At 37.0% G+C, this 22,452-nt stretch overlaps 1 protein-coding gene across 6 annotated transcripts in view; it reads right to left on the reverse strand.

Annotated features, from left to right (window-relative positions):
* Positions 1-12,526: 12,526 nt before the first annotated feature.
* The window catches only part of Mical (Molecule interacting with CasL), a 51,893-nt gene continuing 41,967 nt past the window's right edge, over positions 12,527-22,452 (reverse strand). For 4 of the 6 annotated variants that reach the window (XM_074100557.1, XM_074100541.1, XM_074100523.1 and 1 more), the window contains 4 exons: positions 20,806-20,926; positions 19,385-19,537; positions 16,998-17,082; positions 12,527-15,226 (listed from right to left, as the gene is read on the reverse strand). In XM_074100557.1, the coding sequence (XP_073956658.1) occupies positions 15,190-15,226; positions 16,998-17,082; positions 19,385-19,537; positions 20,806-20,926 (396 nt within the window). In that variant the 3' untranslated portion in view covers positions 12,527-15,189. Of the gene's footprint in view, positions 15,227-16,996; positions 17,083-19,030; positions 19,538-20,805; positions 20,927-22,452 lie in introns of those variants that run through there. The other 2 variants (XM_074100548.1, XR_012452371.1) reach the window with 2 other exon arrangements.

Raw genomic sequence — 22,452 nt, forward strand, 5'->3', positions numbered from 1 at the left:
TCAGGAATCAACTTGGTTAAACATACATACGCATAAAAATCAGCATCCCCGAAATCTCAACTGCTAAGTCTAAGGCACTTGTCTCACCGCCAGCGAGGAAACGATTGGCTATCGACTATTTTCTCGCTCAAGAAACGAACAAAAGATATAAGATCCTGTGTGAGTAAAAGAGACACATATATTAATAGTTGATCGCTGGCTGTTCACACTGTCGGCGAGAAGAGCGACATTACATCTTTTGTCGCAGCGACAAGAGCTATAAAACTCGCCGAGCTATAGATACTCGCTCAGCGATGTCAGCTGGAACGAGTCAAGTGGAACGAGTAATCGACTGTCGCACGCGAACACTCGCTTGCAGCCGAGCGACAAAACTACACTCGCTTCTCGCTGCTCGCCCACTCGTTTCTAGTTACTCGCTCTACTCGCTTTTCGCTCATCGTCGGCGGTGGGCAATGAGGGTGTTCACAGAGGTGAAATATCGCTAGATGGCGTTAGTATCGTGAGGTCCGTTTGAGTTTTGACGTTTTCTTGCGATTGGCTCATTAACCAATCACGAGCAAACGTCAAATGGACCTCGATACTAACGCCATCTAGCGATATTTCGTCTGTGAAAACCCTCATTATACTCCCTTGCTCGTATTTGCGTCAAGCGTGGGAAACAGGTTCTATTTTCAAGTCTAATACAGGGTGACCCAAGAGGGTAGGCCGAATAAAACAAATAATAATATATTATCTTTATATTACCTTTTCAAAATAATCTACGCGTACAAAAAAGAAGGTACATTGCTTTGTGTACAACCTTGCATTGGGATTAATCTCATACGTTTATACAAATAACTACGTTTAAATAAACTAATAAGGTAAACGTACGAGTGCTAATGCCCAATAGACGACACCCTGCTGTCATCTCTATTCCTAATGAATGACATAAGATTAATGATGCCAACTATTGGGACAGTGTCGACCACTCGTACGTTTACCTTACGTCGCATTGATCTCAATAACCTCACAGTAACAAAATAAAAAAAAAGCTTAATTTAGGAAGACATTATAATAATAATGACAACTTGCCAAAATTATTATTACAAATTTTAAGAAAAACACATTACTTTGTTTAAAAAAACCTCTAAATCATGTTAAAATCCTCAAAACACTGCGTAACTGAATACAGAACAGTAAAGAAATAACATAGAGATCTTTAGATTAATTCATACTAACAATTTGCTAATTTAACTATTTCGTAACACAGTTGAAATACTCCGCTAAAAAAGAACAGCAAAAAATTAAAGCTAAATACAGAAGGTAAATAAATTTCCATTTTTGAATTGCGATCGGAACATAACTTGAAAAAAAAAAAAAGTCGCGTAGGTAATACAGCTATACAAAATTAGTGTTTCTAGCTGAAATTATGCGGGACAATATAACTTAATTGTTAAGATGGGTTTGTGTAAATTTGGGATGTTCATACTTTTTCAAAATTAAATCACAGAAAGTATGGACACCCTAAATTTTAATAACAATATTGTAAAAAAAGAATTTTGTATCGTAAATATGTAATCAAATCAGTCGCGTATGTAAAAAAGTCACCTGTTTGTATTAATGCCAGTGTATACCTAAAGGTTGTCATCATGTTAAAATTGGACTAATTTTTAATTAGTTAACAGATAGCAAATAAAATAATACAAAAGTTACAATTAGTTACCAAATGTTACGGTTTTGCACAATGTTGCTCTACAAAACGTGGTCCCAAAGGAAGACCAGCGCCGTTCGCGAGACCGGCAATACGGTATTTGACAACTCCTGATTTTGCCATATCTTAATATTATTATGAAATTATAGATATACAGATAGTGTTTAGCGAAGAGAAAATTTAAATCGGTTGAAAATTGGACTTATAGTGATTTTTTGAAAAATCTGTATACCTGTCTCTTTCTCAAACACTTTTCTCTATGCAGCAAGTATGGCGGTACTGGCGTGTGACGTCACATGCCAGTATGTCTTTCTCTGTCTAATCTTGAATTTCAAACCTTTATAACTCTGTTATTTGTAAAGGTAGCTTAAAAATTGTTATTCTATTCGATAACAGGCATTGTGTAGTTTTAATTTATAAAACATATACAAAATTGTCAAATACCGTATTTTGCTGATTTGGGACCATTTCGTGACTTACTACTTTTTAATTTTTTTATTTCTTTTTGTTACTTAAATGATTCCTTTCTTTCAAAAGTTACCTTTTCCAGGCATCGTGCATTATAGCGACCACATAAATGTACACAAATATTCTATCTTACTTAGGGGCTGTTTCACCATCCATTGATTAGTGTTAACTGGCGGTTAGGTGTGATGCCGTCTCTATTTGTTTTGTTCGAATAGACGGAGACGGCATCACATTTAACCGTCGGTTAACGCTAATCAATGGACGGTGAAACAGCCCCTTAATTTACAATATGGTACAAATTCAATTGAAGTCGTTAAAAATATTATTTTTAAATTAATCCCTCATAGCTAAACAATATGAAACCATGATTCATTTTGTAGCAGCATATCTAAATGAGCGGGGCCTGGGAAAAGGCTATACTTCGTTTTTTTAACATTAGAAATAAGGTAAACAATCTTGACGAGTCTTTTTGTTGAAAAACGTTTTAAAAAAACAGTAACTTTAAAACTACCGTGAGACTCACTCATATTAAATGATATTGTAACGTATAACTCACGTCTTAAACCGAGTTTAGCTCGACATGTTTCGGGCTATTTCGTAGCCCTTCTTCTGCGGCTGCCGCAACACGCACACTACGCACACTACTAGTCGCGTGCTCCTGAGAAGAAGGGCTATGAAATAGCCCGAAACATGTCGAGCTAAACTCGGTTGAAGACGTGAGTTATCCGTTACATTACAATATCATTTAAAACAGTAACTATTACTTATGATACCAAAAGAATTAAATGATCATATTTCCTTGTTAATTGCTACATATTTGTTGTGTGTTACTTATTTTTCTAAAGTGTTTTTCAATAAAAAGACACGTCAAGATCGCTTACCGTCTTTCTAATGCTATAAAAAATGAAGTAGGTATACCTGCAGTGTGGATGCACCTAATTCTAACTATTCCACGGAACATGTGTTCTATACAACTTTAAATATAACTTTGATAATGCTATATGTCCAACCCAAAACGCTAAGTTATTTCAATTTTTTCGGACAAAAATATAATAACACCACTGTCTGTGGGCGCGTCTACTTGGTAACGTTTTGATTCGTTTATGTGTTTAACAGTTAAGTGCGGAGAAGTGGACAAACGAATAAAAGTCACCCTCTAACGTATTGTGAGGTACTCTGGTAGCACAGACGGTTCACTTCGTCACTCCGTCCTTATGCTAGGTTTACACTAGCTTAGTACTTGTCATTAGCGTTAATAATAGGGAATATTACTGAAATTTTCTCCCGTCAGAGTGCAGCACTAGCACAAAACCGTAAACAATTGTTTGAGTATCTTAAATGCCATTATATCGTATTATTTCAATGAAATTTTAGGACTATCGTTACTATCGATGTAAAATATCATGTTATTTTGTTACTAATAAATATATCATGATTTCTATAGGTCCTAATACTCTTTGGTCATGATCTGTCATGGCGACAAAATATAAAGAGAACTGACGTTGTCAAAGGTTTGCGCTAGTGTCGCCCCCTGTGCGGAGCTTTGCCTAATATGCCCTTTTAGATATTCACCTGGAAAGCGACAATAGTAACTGGGTAAATATTCAGCGTTTTGCGGCTTTCTTATTCCTCATTACCCTTTGAGATAATGCTCGGGGTTACATTTTTATGAAACTAAACACAATAACGATGCTTAATCTAAACGAGGGTTTGCAATGAAATTTAACCGAGCTGTCAAAACTTTTGGAATATTAACCCAACTGAGTATAATTTTTGACTGTTTTAATTGGGGTTACAAGTTTTTATTTGCCGCTTAGTAAACTTACACTGAAACTTGAAAAGTGAAAATTACAAGTACTAAAGTATTAGTTCCTAAGCTCGTGTTAACTTAGCATTAGTTTAATAGTGTGATTGATTTGATACCGACGAGCAAGAAATGTGAAACAGCCTATCAATCCTGAACGCAGTACCATGACAAGATAAGGACAGAAACATATTATCATAGTTAAGTGTACTATTCACACAAAAATCCGTAACAGTTTATAAGATAAAACAACAGTTTGTGTATTTACCTTCGTTTAAATGCCTAAAATAGATGAAGTCTCTGTTGTATAAAAAAAAACGGTTCATTTAAAAAAACAAATTTCGTAGTTTTAAATTTTAGATAAAGCAACAAATTAGAGAAACAATTATAATCGGGTAACATTCCGCACCACGAAAATAACCGAGCGACAATCATAAAACAGAAGTTTATCAAATCGTGGTTTACTTATGTACAAAGTGTACAAAAATATGATAGTTCCACGAAACAATATCGGAATTACCCACTAAAGTAAGCTGCCAGTCTAAGGAAGGTTTGATTAAAAAGCAAATAATACGACAAACAAATGCCATATCTTAAAAAAAGGCTATCAAACACCACCAGGAGACACACTTGCGCGTTCGCCATCCAGTCGAATTAAAATAAATAAATAAAAAAACCCAAAATCCGTTTGGCTCGGCTCAAGCAGCAAAAGTCGAGACGTCGATAAATACTTATACTCGAGTTCAGAATTAGGCGAACCAACTTGACAGTTCATTGCACACAAATGTTGCCACAGTTTCACCAGTGCTGTAATATCGATATAAAAAAAAACTTAATACGAAATAATAATAAAATAAGTCCTTTATTTGAACGATTTGGAAAAAAAAGCTGTTGAACATCGGTAAGGACGCCGTTCGCCATTTTGTTTTGTTGACGTTTCATATATGTCATTCGACTTGACTGCCATTAGTTTACTGGGAACTATCACTCGTTATTGTGTTTTTTTTTCTTATGTTCAATCAATCAATCAATATATCTATTTGAATAAACAAGGGTCTAAATATAGGTGGTTGTTGATTTATTTTTAATTGTGTTTGAAATAAAGCCCAAAAGTGACAAACATCGCTCCGCAAACATCATTCCGCGTCTACACAAGGTTATATCGACATTATTCCTGACTATATTTTTTTTTGCTATGTCTGGTAACATTTTCAGCTGACAATCTAGTTCGCTAATTCTGGACTCGAGTATAATTCACGGCATATAATTAACTTTAGGGTCGCGACTGCTGCCTCCTAATTAATTAGTTTCAAATATTGTGTTTCTTATAAATTATGTTAGTCTTTAAGATATTTAATGTATAGGTCGTGTTGCCTGAAAAAAAATGGTTTATAATTTATTATTATAGCAAAAGCTGAGTCCATTATCAATGTACAATACGATAATAGTTGTATAAGCGATTGGATGATCCTTAAATATCTATGAAACAGCACTGACACGACTGGACCTACAAATTTGTAAATTGGCAGAGGAATAGGCTCCAAAACGTATCAACCGCTCATCGAAAAGACCTAGAAAGAGACTAGAGATTTTAACCGAATAGATTTTGTCCACACATCGGACTATGACAATCTGAAAAACTTCGGTCTTTAAACTAAGAAAAGCGAAATATCTCTAGATGGCGTTAGTATCAGGTTCTTTTGACGTTACGGTCTGACTTGCGATTGGCTTATTTGGTTATTAGTCAATTACAAGCAATACCGTAATGTCAAAAAAACCTCACGATACTAACGCCATCTGGCGATATGTCGCCTGTCTATAGCCCTCATTAATTTAGCTTACTCTGAAACAAGTTTTAATGAGGGTTTGGTACCGAAAGGTTCGTTTGATGTTACAGTGTTGCTTGTGATTGGCTCATTTATTTAACCAATCACAAACGTGATAAGAATTTGAAACAGACTTCAAGACACTAATTAGGGATGAGCCGAATATTCGTTTTATATTCCGTATTCGGCATATTCGGCAGATTTACCGAATATTCGTATTCGGTCGAATATTCGGCAAACTGCTACTCGAAATTTTTACTGTATTGAGCCACGTATGAGTTGAGTGTTAAATGTGTTATTTTTGTGAGGTACAGTGACGTTTTTGTTGACACTGTAGCTTTATTTCCAATAACAAAAGATAAAAAAGATGTTTATTAATTAAAATCAAAATATAAGTAGGTATGATCTTTATAATAAAATAATATGTTAATATAATCGCTCAGGTCTTTATCGTGACAAATTAAGCAAGCTTTTTGTTTAACTCAAGAGTTAAATTAAATTATATTTAAAAAATTGAAAATGAATCATATTTCTAGTTTCTACTTAGGAATCAATTATGCCGAATATTCGGTTCGGTAAAAGTTTTACCGAACATTCGGCCGAATATTCGTATTCGGTGAAACCCATGTTCGGCCCATCTCTAATACTAACGCCATCTAGTGACATATAGGGGCTGTCTTACCATCCATTGATTAGTGTTAACTGACGGTTAAATGTGATGCCGTCTTCGTCTATTCGAACAAAACTAATAGAGACGGCATCACATTTAACCGTCAGTTAACACTAATCAATGGATGGCGAAACAGCCCCTTAGTCTGTCAAGAAACCCTCATTGACCGTGTAGGAACAGTTAATAATATAGATTCAAACAATCGCTTGTACACCTTTAACACCATGTCTTTACGAGGCATCTTTTAACAACCAGGTAACAATTCGAAACACGGGCGTTTAAAAAAAAGTGTACCCTTTTTTATTTTGCAATAAAATATGGTTTAACCTACTCAAAATCAAGAGCACAATCGATTGCGATCGTTTAAAAAAATGATCCAATTTTTTCAAACAAAATTTTATGAGTCAGTTTTGTCACAAAACTGACAATTTTGGCGTCATTTTTGCAAACTATCGGAATCCATTGTGCTCTTGATTCTGAGTAGAAAAAAACATCTTTTCCAAAATTAAAAAAAAGAAAGTGTACACTTTTTTTGAGAACGCCCACGTACGCAGTTCACAAGTATTTCCAGAACTAGAATCCAATAACAAAGAGTAGAGACAGATTAACGAGAAACTAGACATGTTCAAGCAGTTTGCATTAAAACAAATACAGTATTAATAAAAAACACGGGACTAAGGGGCTGTTTCACCATCCATTGATTAGTGTTAACTGGCGGTTAGGTGTGATGCCGTCTCTATTTGTTTTGTACGAATAGACGGAGACGGCATCATATTTAACCGAAGGTTAACGCTAATCAATGGATGGTGAAACAGCCCCTAAATATTGATGTATCACGAATAGACGTCCGAATAGCCAAGTGGTTATAGAACCTGACTATATATACTGAATAACAAGACTCGTTATTGTGAGTAAATAACGTGAAAGTTTAAAACTTAAAACGTGACAGTTACGAAGCGAGCGCACAGACTTAAACAATACAAAATAGTAATTTAATAATTCAAATAATCATGCCAGTTTTTTGCCACCCCGAAACCAATCCGTACCCCCCACTTAGTCAGTCTCTCATTGAATTTCTGCTCTTTACCGTCGCACTCTAGCCATGGATGGATATGTTTAAACTCTGTTTAATTTTGTAACTGGTATGTTAAAAGCAGACTCGCAAAAGACGTACCGCCGTACACAGTCATAAATTGACACTTAAAACATTCGCAGGTGTTCTTAATATTCTTAAATCAAACGGTTTCGTGTCCCTCAAATATCTCTGAGTACGACGGTTAGTTATCTAACAGTCAGTCCATAATTTACAATATATAACCATGCCGCGTTCGCATATCAAAAAATATATGACATTTTACATCTACGAGTATCTACATACTTATTGAAGTATGAACACAGTATGAAGCCAGTAAGTAATCTACAGACGCACCTGCCCAAGCTCACTTTCACACACTGCTTTCGTAAACTATGACATGAAACAGCAGAACAATAATGAAAAATGACACTAAAATTTTACGTAAAAAAAATTGACATGTCCAAGCGTGTTACGTGAACAATGTGGCATTTATAAAGACGGTAGCGCTCTGCTCTGATTTGTTTTCTACTATTTGATACCCTATTACAGTAACTGTGCTATGTAGATTACTTATTTCTTTTATACTGTGTTAGTCACAGTTTTCAAACATATGGCGACGTTCCTTAACTTAGCGAATATGTCATGTCATGAGATTAATTTACACTACATTTGTTTATTCCAAGTCCCTTTTACTAGAACCAATTACGCGGGCAATTCGTTTATTACTAGAGCCTGCCGTAGCTAAAATGTCTTTTTTTTAAAAGCGATATATTTAACTACTAGTTCAAGTTTAAAACTTCTCTATTGGATCTAGTTAGGCGTTAAGTTTAGTTTCTTGGTTGCACAAATTTTGCCCTCTTTATAAGTATTTATTTTTCATCACACTTGCTCGTAAACAGTGTCGTAACATGCAGGCTACCTTGGTTGCAACCCCCCAAATAAAACCCTCGACCTTAATGTGCTTGTCATGAAACCCGTGGTCGGTAAATGAGTCATTGCCCGTACTGATGGTGCTGCTGCAGGACTACATGGACCACCACATGCACACGCACGTTGCGCGAGGGAGGGGGAGGTAGAGGGCGACGCTGCCAAGAGCACAGCCTAAGGTATCGCCAATATTTGGAACAATTATATTCTTTCTTTTACAAATATAAAATTTTACTTGCAAATGTGATGAAAAACATTGTATGTCGCACGGGCGGTACTAGAATTACGAACATCGACTCATTAAAGCCCTCAGTCTTCGAATTCGGGCTTCTAATAGACTCTCGTTCGTAATTCCTTATTTACCGCCCTTAAGACACAATGTACTATTCTTTAACTAATGGTGGGATCTTTACTGGTTACCTAATGTTACCTTATGTAAGTAAATTGTACCGTTTGTGCCCAAATAAACATTAAAACATTGAATCAATGCGTTTTCAACCTTAGCAGCTCCGACAATAACGCCACTAGGGAAAATATCAACGGGACGTGGTCAAAATTTGTACAAGAATGTATTAAATCACCGCTAGAATATTTTTTTCAACTAGCTGATAACCTATAATTACAGCGAATCGCGGGCATAAGTAGTACACAATAAAAATGAAAATCGTGCTCCGAGCGCTGAAGCACACACAAGCAGGTTTTTTTGTCTGTTTTGCTTACGTTGTGAAAAGCACATAGCATTCTCAGAGCCCCAAGATATATATACCTCTTTATATACGTGATATCATTGATTAGTTGGTAGATACTATATTATAAAAAAGTACCTACATTTTTGAATGACTAAATCAACGTAACCAGAAACTTGAAATGCGGCCGACATATTCCTTAAGGGTCATAGAGGTGCACTAAGAAAGACTTTTTTGGAAATTCTTACGAGATAGAGAGCTGGCCATGTTTATGTTTCCGCGGAAACGAAACCGCTGGATAGCTAGTATATATATAATATTCTAATCCCGATTATTTACATGAATGGAAATTGAACAAAACGACAAAAAATCCTCTCTTTTTCATTACATCGGGTATGAGTATTGTAGAAATAATTAATTTACCATTGAATCTTATTTGGCATAATAAGACATAAGGAACATGGTCTTATGTTTGAAAACCACAGATGATATTAGAATAGCTAGACTTAAATACATATTTACAAGACATTAGTCACTTGTCGATAAAATTTAATATATTGGCTAGAGATTACCTTGTTAGCAGAAATTAAGAAATTATCATTTCGTCCACGTGTGTATGATGTTTGTATGTTTGTCCGTCTTACACGTCGAAACGAGCCACGGATCGACGTGATTTTTGGCATAGAGATACGTTTATGGGCCAGAGAGTGACATAGGCTACTTTTCATCCCGGAAAAATGCACATTTCCCGAGGGGACAGCGCGCGATAATCGAATTCCACGCGGGCGAAGCCGCGGGCAAAAGCTAGTGAACTATAAACAATTACTCACCCGCGAGCTTACGATAGCTGCATCTACGCAACAAATGTGTGTTCATGCAGCTCCACCACCTCCACGCTATAAGAACACACATAAATCACACGAACCGTCCCACCAGATGTTAGACTAAACTCTCTGAGGATGAACTCCGTTTGAGTTCGAAACGCGGTCATTGTAGTGTGGCGGTGGTGATAATTGGATATGTGTGATTTGTGTGTGTTCTTACAGCATGGAGGAGGAGCTGTATGGACACACATATGTTGCATACACGTACCTATAGTTTGCGCGGAATAAATCTGGATAAAAGTTGATTCACCCCACTACGCGCCTACGTTTGCAAGCGCCTTGTGGCAGGGGCGCAAAACCGGGTCGCCTGTCACCATCGTTCGTTTTCATTCCGTGTTCGGCAAGCGCTTGCGTTATACGTACTTGGGAGTGTCACTTTTTTGTTGTTAAAATTTTAATTTGTTAAGAGTGTTATATTTGTTTTGTTTTCGTTACTTAATAGTTTGTCAGTTATTTTATTTGATTTGATTGAGTTTGTAGGTTGAGCGATAATGGAGGCGGATGATATGTATGTTATTAAATAAATCAATAAATAAATGTAGCAATAAAACGAGTTATCATAAATACTGGGTTTTTTAAATAAACTTTTTCATTTCAATTAAGCTCTTTTTTTCATCTAATGTAATGTTTAAAAAAGTAAGTAGTGTAGAAATGTTTGTCACATCTGCAAGATCACGCGATCACCCCTCCTTCTACTACGATACGCAAGGTGAGGCGTATTTGCGATAATTGTCATAGATTTTGTATCATATCGTTTGGGAAAATGGTGTACATTGGTAGACAGGTGTTAATGCACTTTTATCCAGATTTATTCCGCGCAAACTATAGCTATCGCAGTCATTTTTATAGTTCATTCATATTGACCTGCGCAAAGTAACGACTATTTCAATAAACTAACCGTAAGGGTAGGTAGTGTTAGTGTTGCCTAGTGTTTATACCGGGTGTGGCCTGTAATATGAGCAAAAAATTAAAACATAGATCGTCCTCGTCAAACTGAACAACATTAGTTCAGCGACTTTTAAAAATAATTCGTTTTCTAATTTTTATTACACTTTTAAGTTTATTCGAAGAAGCAATAAAGCAAAATGCTTGATTTTTGTAGCGTGACAGGCGACGTCAGTTGTGTTCTAGGATGGCGTACATTGATAGCAGTATTTAATTTGTATGAAAAAAAGAAAATTCAGACTCCATTATTTTAGAAAGTCGCTGAACTGATGTTGTTCAGTTTGACGAGAACGATCTACGTTTTAATTTTTTGCTCGTATTACAGGCCACAGCCGGTATAGTGCCTAACGCTGCCTGAGCACGCCACTTATAGATAGTCTATCTATCTAATGATAATTTGCATTATAAGTAGCAATTAAAGCCGAGTTTAGACTTGCAAGAAAAATACGGTATTTGACTATTTTGTATATGTTTTATAAATTAAAACTACACAATGCCTGTTATCGAATAGAAAAACAATTTTTAAGCTACCTTTACAAATAACAAAGTTATAAAGGTTTGAAATTCAAGATTAGATAGAGAGACATACTGGCATGTGACGTCACACGCCAGTACCGCCATACTTGCTGCATAGAGAAAAGCGTTTGAGAAAGAGACAGGTATATAGATTTTTCAAAAAATCACTATAAATCCAATTTTCAACCGATTTAAATTTTCTCTTCGCTAAACACTATCCCCCTTATTCATAAAACTTAACAAGCCTATGTTAACTAACAAATGCTTTGTCCCTTTCTACAAACTCGTTGGTTACGGTCGCAAGTGCAACTTGCACTTTTTTTTGCAAACTAAACTGCATTTTGCAACCCTGATTGCTACCACCATCTTGCTCGCTATTCCTGCCGTGAAGCAGCAGTGCTTGCATGTTGTTTCGGCGTGGAGAGTAAGACAGCCGGTAATTACTGGCACGTGAGGTATCCCATCTTAGTAGTTGGCAACGCGTCTGCAATACCCTGGTGTTGCAAGTTGCATTACATTTCACTTGCTCGTTTGCCATCCAGTCGTACAAAAAAGTTGGCTTTACAGCACTATATTGCTTGCAATTTGATGACAACTAAATGCACTTTTTAAAGGTATGTAAGTTTTTTTGTAGCTTTTAGTAAATCTGTTATAGGCCCAACGCAAGGCCATATAAAAAAATGCGACAAAATACGTTTAAAATTATATATTTGTGATACTAGGCCTAATTTATCATATTATGCACTCTGTGAGACAGTAAAAAACGATTGAAAAAATACAAACTGATGCACAGAAAAACCCAAATAAGACCAGCACTGGGAATCGAACCCAGGTCTCGGCATTCCGTGCCACGTGCTATACCGCTACACCACTGCTGGTGTTATTTCTGGTTCAGGAGACTCACTTGGTGTCATATAAAAAAAATTTCAGCTTTACAGCACTATATTGCTTGCAATTTTTACTAAATACCGCAAAACAAGTTTTTATGTAAGTTTTTTGTAGACGCAAGGCGCAAATATAAAAAATGCGACAAAATACGTTTAAAATTATATATTTGTGATACTAGGCCTAATTTATCATATTATGCACTCTGTGAGACAGTAAAAAAACATTGATTGAAAAAATACAAACTGATGCACAGAAAAACCAGAAAAATAAGACCAGCACTGGGAATCGAACCCAGGTCCTCGGCATTCCGTGCCACGTGCTATACCGCTACACCACTGCTGGTCTTATTTTTCTGGTTTTTCTGTGCATCTATATTTCAGTTTGTATTTTCAATTTAGGTTTTACGGGATGACCGTAAAAGTAAAAATTTGGAATTGAAGTAAAAAATACAAAAAGATTCCAAAAAACCAATCTTAAAACTTTGATTATTTTTTGTTCCATAAAAATATGTTAGCTGTAATTTTTTGAACGGATTACTTATAAAAATATATCTTACAACATTAAAAGCAAAGCTGAAAAGTTTGTTGGCCTTATTAAAAATATAAGAAATGTGCAATTAATTCTAAGTTACACTAAGATCTCCTTTGTAATAATTTCTACCCCTAAATGTATACATATAATATAATTACACGATATAAATATACTCATTTGGCATATCTAGCACACCGTTTACCCACTAGTGGGCTTTGTGACATATCGACCACCTCTTAGTTAGCTGGACAGTAAATATATAAATTGAAATCATGAAAATATCTAGAAAAAATCATATACAAGGCAAGTTCAAAAATATGTATATGTATATCGGACCACTGTAAAATATATACCGCGTGCTTATTATGTTGGAACGAGAGCCTGTGGTACATATCTTTGAAGCGTTGCACAGGTATAGATGTAGTGAATGAATGGGCATTTTTACTATAAATGATGCAACTTAATTATTTTTTTCTGAATTTGGTAATCCTGGTTTCTCCGTACTCAGAATCACGAGCACTATTGATTTTGACGAAGAAAAAAAAAACGTCCCCAATTTTCCATAAAAATTTTGTGTCCATTTCGTAACGACCCATATAAACTATGTGAAAAAAAAAGTCACACAACTGACAAAAAAAAATTGGGACACTTTTTTTCTCCGTTTAAATCAATAGTAATCGTGATTCTGAGTAAAGAGAATCCAGAATGACCTTATTCTGAAAAAAGTTATGTAGCGCCATTTAAAGTAAAAATGCCCGAATAACTTTTGGAAAAGTTCCTTCGTATCCTGCTTTCGCAACTAGCTTACTGAAGTTAATAGAGATAGCAAGATAAATACGTACTTATCCGACTAAATACGACACAAAAATATTATTCAGTACATCTGTAGTACATATTTTTCTACTCAACCGGATCATTACAATTTCAACCACTAAAAATAAAAAGGTTTTCATTCATATTTAGTATCATGATTCTCACAACGTCAATATTGATTAAGATACACATTATTTAGCTGATGTTCGGTAGATTTGACTCGTGAAATGTTCAATATTTAGCCTTCCTTCATGATCAACATCTCTCGTGCTGAGAGGAGACCTGTATCCAGCAGTAGGTGAAACTATTGGTTAATAAGTTAATAACTTCCTGAAATATAGCGGAGGAATCTACAGAGACCATGCTACAGTACACAAAAGATTGCTATAAAAAGACGGTATAATTCGTCTGTGTGATAAGAAATAAATTAACCTATCTCGATTTGAATTCTTCAACTTTCTATCTGTTCTTAGAAGAAAAGAAGTCGAGAATTAACTAAAATCTAGACTAAGCAAAGGTCTGTCACAACCTTTTTTTTGCAACTATCAAGTTGCACACACTTACTTTGATTTACAAATAAAGTTCAAAACTTCAAAATATTTGGAAGATCAATCAATAAAATTAAAGATAAGTGCAGTCCAGTCCAAAAATACATAAATCTCGTCACTAGTTTAAGAAAAATCTGATTCATGACTAAATCGAAAATACAAACTGAAATATGGATGCACAGAAAAACCAGAAAAATAAGACCAGCGCTGGGAATCGAACCCAGGTCCTCGGCATTCCGTGCCGTATGCTATACCGCTACACCACCGCTGCACATCATGACTAAAGTTCATTTAGAAAAATTACCGATTTTGTGGTACAAGTTTTTTTTAAAGTAATGACCATATTTCTAAATAAGACTGCACATAAAATGTGTTAGGTATTTAAAATACTTCATCTAACATAATCTGTTAGCTTGTGATATACCGCGGCTTCCGCCATTTGTTCAGCTTCAACTAAACAAGACATTGTACTAAAATTTAATGAGTAAAAGACAAAATTTCACTAAATAAAAACTAAAGTATATAAAAGTCTTCTCCATCTAATCACGCGACAAAATAAAGAATACTCGATAAAAATGAATCTTGGGCCTTAAGGATCCTTTGCTTTTATTACACTTGTAAAACTGATTTTTTTTTAAAGTAACTTTGTTATAATGTCATATAGACAACTAAAAATATACATGATATAATTGTACGCATACAATAATAACATACTGTTTTAAAATCGCCAGCCATATGTTGAACACAATGTATAACGGGGTCGTTCTTACATTCATCATTGAAATTGTTAAAGGAACCTGCGCTGGCGACGACGCCCGAGCTTTCCCGAAGTTTCCCGAAGCGGCGAGGCTAGCATGTTGACAGTAGGATAGGCCTAAGCGTGGTGCATGGGGTTCGACGGCCGTGCCGGCCCGATGTTTAGTCGCCGACGCTGCTGCCGGCGGTACTACGCCTCCTGATAGATATAGTTTAATAAGTTTTTGACGAAAAAAAAATATTAAATATACAGGATGCAAAAAATTCATGGACCCTGAAGGGAAAATGCCTTAAATCCTGTAGTTAGTTGATTTCACTTTAAGGAAACATCCTTTTTTTTTCTCACATAACAGAATACATTGTTTAAAGAAATTATCTGCCAAAATGCATGACAGTTTGTTGGCAGAAAAAAAAAAAAAAAAAAAAAAGACGCATAACTAACTGCACCCCGCATGCGGATGTAGTTAGAATGCAGGGGCTCCACCCTAAAGTTCCCGGCAGCTAAGAAGTCAATCCTGACACATTGCACAACCATGAAGTTCCTGATTATTGTTAATGTCAACCATTGAAAAATAGTAGATTGTTGCACCAAGCATTAAGTTATTTATTATTGCACCGAGTGCCGATTTGGAGCCCGAGCGTCAGCAATTACTTAATGCGAGGGCATAATCTGCTTTTCCTTCAACTATTACAGGAATAGTAGAAAAAAAAAACTCATGCTAAACAATTAATAGGAAAGAAATGTCACTAGCACTCGATGATTCCATTTTTGTAAGTTTACATTTGCACTCTCAAAAAATGACCACGGAAAATCGCAAGGTTCCCGCCAATTTGTTTTATTTTTAATTTCTTACTTTTTTTTGGCAGAGTTAGTAGCCAGTAGCAGATATTTTTACCAGCGATCTGTCAAATTTCGGATGGGCGCCAGGACTTTTTACACTATGCAGGCTAATTTTATAACAAAAATACTTGTTACCTCTTTGGTGGTGCAATTAAAAAAGAATCTAAAACAAGGCAATAAAGGATTTTCATAAATTTTTTCTGCTCTAGAGCAGAAAAGTCCCGCTTTGTGCTGGGTATTTAGTGCGGTTATGATGAAATTAAAGCATAGTTGGAAGAAAAATGGTATACATACTCCGTCGCTCGCAAAAAGAAAGCGTTGCATTTTGTCTATGATTCATATTGTTAATATTCAGAAACTTTATAGTTTTGCAATGGGACAGCATTTACTTCATAACGGCCGTTGACTATAGTGAACGCACTCACTCTTGATAAAAAAAATCCGAAAAGGTCTAACCGTGAGTTGAACCATTCAATTTTGTTTTTCCAATTCTGATACAAACTTGAGACATTTTCGTGATCATTTACGTATACGACGGAACCAGAATCTATTTGAAGTGGGTTATAATACTTATAATATAACCTAACATAACCAACTTAAACAAGTAGAAATACCCCCGACATTATAACTCCAAAGAGCAATATCTCAAAAACATAGCCTAGCTAAGAACTATCGCGACGAAATTCACCTTAATGTAAAAATAAGTTTTTGTTAAAAATTTCATTTTTAATACAAGCTTTTTTGCTGACTGTACTTTTTGTTGAATGTACTTGCATTGTCATCCAAGCTACATTTCCGTACCAAATTTCAAGTCGATGCCATTAACCGTTGAGTTCCGTTCTGCGAAGAGGACCCTGGCCGGTCTACCAGGATTTCACTACCAGATTATTGTATTGTCACCAGATTTACATAAGTATGCCAAGTCTCAAGTCGATCGGACCACTGAAAGTGGGTCAAATTTAGCTTCCAAGATTTGACTCAAACAAATAAATAAACAGGGCAAGTTAATGAAAAGCTTGGAACTTGCAACAACCGCATCCGAGAACTACGTTGAAACAGATAGATATTGCTGTGAAACTTATAACACCCCTCCTATTGCGACAGGGGGTTGTAAACGAAGGGCACTGACCTGTCGGCAGCCATTAAGGCTTGGTGCGCGTCCCGTTGCGCGGAGACTTGCACCAGCTCCGCTACCGTCGCCGCCTGTTGCTCCGCTATAGACAATTGGAACTCCATCAGTACTTTACGTACACCCTCGTGCGACCCAATGTGCAACAGACCCTGTACAGTCACCAGTATTCATATCTGCCACAGCGGAGCGTGCAATAATATTTGACACGTCCTTGCGCCCCGGAACATCATAGCGTTGCGTGGCTAGAAATGAATCTAGTTCATCTATTACATTAAGTGAGGATAAAAAGACTATTAAACGTTCAACTGTACACAGTTGCCGGAAAAATCTGGGTCAAAACCATATCGACACCATCATGGATACTTGTAAAAATCAGGTCTGCAAAACTTTTCAACCTGTCAAAGAAGTATTTGAAGATGCGGTCATTCAATTAAAAGATGAAGCGGAAACTGTCATATATATATATAATACCGACATATAAGTCAAAAAAAGATTGTTGTTATTGTTGTTGTTAGTATTCCTTTATTTATCTAAAGGCAATTTGAAACTAACACATTTTATAAAAAACACTTACTCTACAAAATTATATTTCATATCCTGCACAACACTCCACACCGAGTTGCTTTGTTCGCGACCAGCTATTTAGACCACATGTATTTATGACGAGTTGATAATATGACAGTAGACGAAATAATTTTCTGACGAGTTGCTTCATAGACCGATTACGTGTTCGACTATCTGCAAATTTACCCAAATGATTTTTAGGTGAGTTAATGCGGTTGACCACTTGATTAACCCGAAATCGTATCAGATATTTATGGACGCTTGTTGTGTGAGATATTGGTGCTGGTGACTGTACTACGAAGTGCAAAATTCGAACTTATTATCTTTCCGTCTCCCGCTGAGTGAGAGGGACCACGTCAAAGATATCTTTACAATTTACTGCCTCGTCGTTGTTGCTGTTTGAAATTGCCAAAAGGCATACCTACTAACAAAGTAGGTACATAAGTAATTTTAAATACAAACTGAAATATAGATGCACAGAAAAAACAGAAAAATAAGACCATCACTGGGAATCGAACCCAGGTCCTCGGTAATCCGTACCGCGTGCTATACCGCTACACCACTGATGGTCAACGGTACCGACACGAATTTCCCTATGCACCTCATATCTCAGCTTGTGTTTCTTACTTAGTCACTTAAGCAGCGACGCTAGCGACATCTATGCTAGGTACATAAGTGTAAAGATATCTTTACCTCGGCTGTACGCAATAAGTTCAGGGGAATCACGGACGTATGACAATGTGACAAAGTAAAACTTCTTTTGTTTGTATGCTGTTTTACACAATGGCAGTTTGACTTTATTATCATAAATATACTTTGATATATGTGATTAAAAAAATATATTGTACACAAATAAAATGATGGGCGTTTGTCCATTTCGTGAAAATTACCACGAAATCGATTGGCAGTTTGTAATATTTACCAAAATTAGAATAACATATAATTTTAATATCAACTAAGATTTTTGCCCTAAGTATTTATGTCGTCAAGATTTAGCGAGAACAGCATGTTTGGATTCGTAATGAAACTGCAAATTATATGGTAAGCTTCATACAACTTGATGATCAAAAGCACAAAATATTGAGCTTGCTTCTAAGAAAGCCTAAGAAAGCAATCGTCGTAAAAATATTGAATTTTGTATCTGTAAGTAACCTTCTTGTCTAGGAATGAGGAGTGAACGAAAAAGAAAAGGGATTAAAAAATGACGATGAAAAAAATATTATTTACAAAGTATATACAAATTTTTGTATATAGCAAAAGCTGTGGCATACTTACATACATACTAAATGTTGTAGTATGGATATCGCCATTTCAATGTTTTTTTTTTATATTTTTACCTGTCATCGGGCGCAACGACGGCGCTCAAGCCATATGAGTCGCGTGTCTCTCCGCGTCCAACCGCGTATCTAACCAGAGCTGCATCTCTTCCTGATGCCTGAGGATTGCGTCGCTTTAGCCAGGGTTACCTGACAGCGGGCGCGACAGCCGGCGCTCGAGCCGCGTGAGCCGCCACTAACCGCGCGTCTAACCAGAGCTGCGCCGCGTCACAACACACGTCTTGTTGGTCGCTGTGGCCGGTGTTACCTGACAGCGGGCGCGACAGCCGGCGCTCGAGCCGCGTGAGCCGCCACTAACCGCGCGTCTAACCAGAGCTGCGCCGCGTCACAACACACGTCTTGTTGGTCGCTGTGGCCGGTGTTACCTGACAGCGGGCGCGACAGCCGGCGCTCGAGCCGCGTGAGCCGCCACTAACCGCGCGTCTAACCAGAGCTGCGCCGCGTCACAACACACGTCTTGTTGGTCGCTGTGGCCGGTGTTACCTGACAGCGGGCGCGACAGCCGGCGCTCGAGCCGCGTGAGCCGCGCGTCGCGCCGCGGGTCGCGCGCGCGCCTCTGCGCCACCAGCCGCGCCCAGCGCGCCTCGAACCAGAGCTGCATCGCGTCCCGCTCGTCCGCATCCTCCGGCGGGCCTGCTGTTAGTCGTGTTACGTGTGACGCGTGCGCAAATCATAACGAAGCAAAACCGTGGTGACTTTATACTACAAACTGTGGCCTTGTCTAACGTTATGGTACTCGCGATTGCATTCACCATCTCTTTTTATTCTCATCTCATACTGTGTGACAGAAAGAAGTGGTGAAAACGATCGTGTTTTCGAGTGCGTGACACACAATCGGACAATAAGGCCTGTGAACCTAGTTCGGTGACAAGCTCACTAATTTTTCTTTGGGATAGGTATTATATTCCCAATAACCTAGTGCTTCAAAAACATTTAATTAATCGCCGTCAGTTAGATTATCAGAACATATTGGACATTTTTTTTCTTTTGACTATTAAACCAAAAATTATGAAGACTTTGTCAGTTAAAGTTCCGCGTGACGTGACGCCGTGCGTTACTTTTAGCCAGGTAAAAGTTCCGCGTAACGTGACGCCATGCGTTACTTTAAGCCACTTAAAGTTCCACGTGACAGCCGTGCGTTATTTTAAGCCACTTAACTTTAACGTTACTGTTTAGCACTCCCAAACTTTGATGCGCTTCATATTTGTCCTATTTCAGTTGATTGACAAAATTAAAAATATGTATGCAATATTTTCTGATAATCAAGCTGAGGATTGAATAGAATATTTTTTTCACCCAAGAAACTACCCAATTCTCGTGTCTGCATCTTTTTTCAACTGTGCACATATTGGGAATATTTCCCATTTTCCCAACAAGAGGACAAATGTGAGTAGTTTGCAGTACGAACAAAAGGGTGCGGAATAGACCATTTTTATTCGTGTTTGGTATTCCTAGATAGTCGATGTCACCATTGATTTTCTTTTCGTCAATATTTCAAACATTTTAAAATCATCAGTCACCGCGGTTTATGGTAAATATGATAACAAAAATTAAACATGGAGTAACCGAAAATAATTGTTATGTATGTGTTTTTATTATTCACGAATGGAGTTTCGTTAAGTTTGTTACAAAATATGAACTGATGTAACGATGTGTAGCAAATGAGTTAACTTTCTATGAACAGAGCTACATTACAGGATTTACATAGATGACATTATTCTTGACAAACATTTCCGTTGAATCTTTTAAACGCCTAATAGATTGCTGTGGATTTTAATTAAGAACGCAACGTACAGTTTTTAATAGGATGACAATTAAAAAAAATATATATGACAAACAATAATTCGGCCAAACAACATTATGACTCGCGAAAACTATGCGAACTTTGGCGCGCCCTCTGTTACCTGGCAGTCGCGCGGGGCAGGGCTCCGGCGGACAGTAGCGCGCCGGCGGCGGCGGGACCGGCGGTGGCTCCAGTAGGGTGCCCGTCGACTTGTGCGCGGCGTAGCAGCTCGCCGGGGGATCCTGGGGGGCACGCGCGGTCGAGTTACTTACCCGCGCTCGGGTTTAGCACGAGTCCGAAGGGAACTAAAGGAAGCATGGGCTCGGAGTCTGTATGCTCTACAACAATAATAGTGGCAAGTTTTTTTTAAACTATTGTAAAATAGAGTATTTGACCAATACTTTATATTATTATGAAATATATATAGCAAATGTTTAGCGAAGAAAAAAATGAATACGGTTGAAAATTGGATTTAGTGATTTTTTGAAATATTTATACATACATATGTCTCTTTCTGTACAGAGTACCTCTTCAGAGGTACCTCTTGAGAAAGAAACAATGCACTAAAACCGCAGCTAAACTGCTAACATGCTTTTAAAATATTAACGATAAATCACACTCAGTTTTGTCCCAAGAGCCTCTTTTGTTCCCCTACTATATTATTCTTAGACAGTGCACGCATTGTCACAAACATGGAAGCAGTATAAAAAAGCAATCTCAAAAAGATATATTATAGAAAATTGTAGCTGTCAAACCATAATGTACGAAAGTATCATATTTTTACGACAAGATTTCTTCTACACACCTATCGCTCCCTGCTTTTTTTTGTGGCAAAATATAAAGCTATCGCAAATTCCATAGTGCTTGAATTCTTATTTCATCTGTTCGATTCACTTGATGTGAAACAGAAGAAAAAATAGACCACAACATGAAATATGCTCTGGTTGAAAATGTTGTTTATCTTTTGTTGTTTTCTTTTTTGGCTTTTTATGCTGACTGTATGTTCTGACTGATTGAATGTTCTGTTTAGGCAAGCTTTTTTGCTGATGTTTAAAATTGACGGCAGTGGTCAGTGACCTTACTTTGCGTTGTAGTTTGTGGTAGTGCATCCTGCTCGAGTCTCAAAGGGCTAGTAATTTCAGCTCATTTAGGGGCTGTTTCGCCATCTATTGATTAACGTTAACCAACGGTCGAACAAAACAAATAGAAACGGCATCACACCTAACCGCCAGTTAACGCTTATCAATGGATGGTGAAACAGCCCCTTAGACGCCAAGTGCCTGCCAAGCACCAGCAGATGTTTCTGCGCTCCGACTTCTGGCCGGAGTGTGTAGTGTAGACGGACGTTCAAAAATCCCTAATTAGTTTTTTTTTGTATGTTTTTCTTATGCATAATTTGAATTTTACAGTGCATTAGTTTTGTAACTGTAATGCTGTAATTTTTATTGATAAATAAATAACCGATCAGTCAGATGTGTAAACTAAAATCGCTCGTATAACATAGTGCGCTAACTAGGCGGTATTGTCGACGAAACATAGCTGAGAAATTGATATTACAGACAAAGAAACTTGTTTAAAATACACAGATATTCAGTTAAAAGACAGTTTTAGTATTCACTATTTTGTCGACCGGCATAAACTATTAAAAGGAGATAAGGTGGGAGAATTCGAGCGTTAAAGCCTAATTTATTAAAAAAACAGAGATAAATAGCTTAAAATATGCACAAAAGTTCTGCGTGCAAAGAAAACTTGGCATAGCGATAATCTG

The sequence above is a fragment of the Choristoneura fumiferana genome, chromosome Z (assembly GCF_025370935.1).
Source record: "Choristoneura fumiferana chromosome Z, NRCan_CFum_1, whole genome shotgun sequence".
Classification (NCBI taxonomy): domain Eukaryota; kingdom Metazoa; phylum Arthropoda; class Insecta; order Lepidoptera; family Tortricidae; genus Choristoneura; species Choristoneura fumiferana.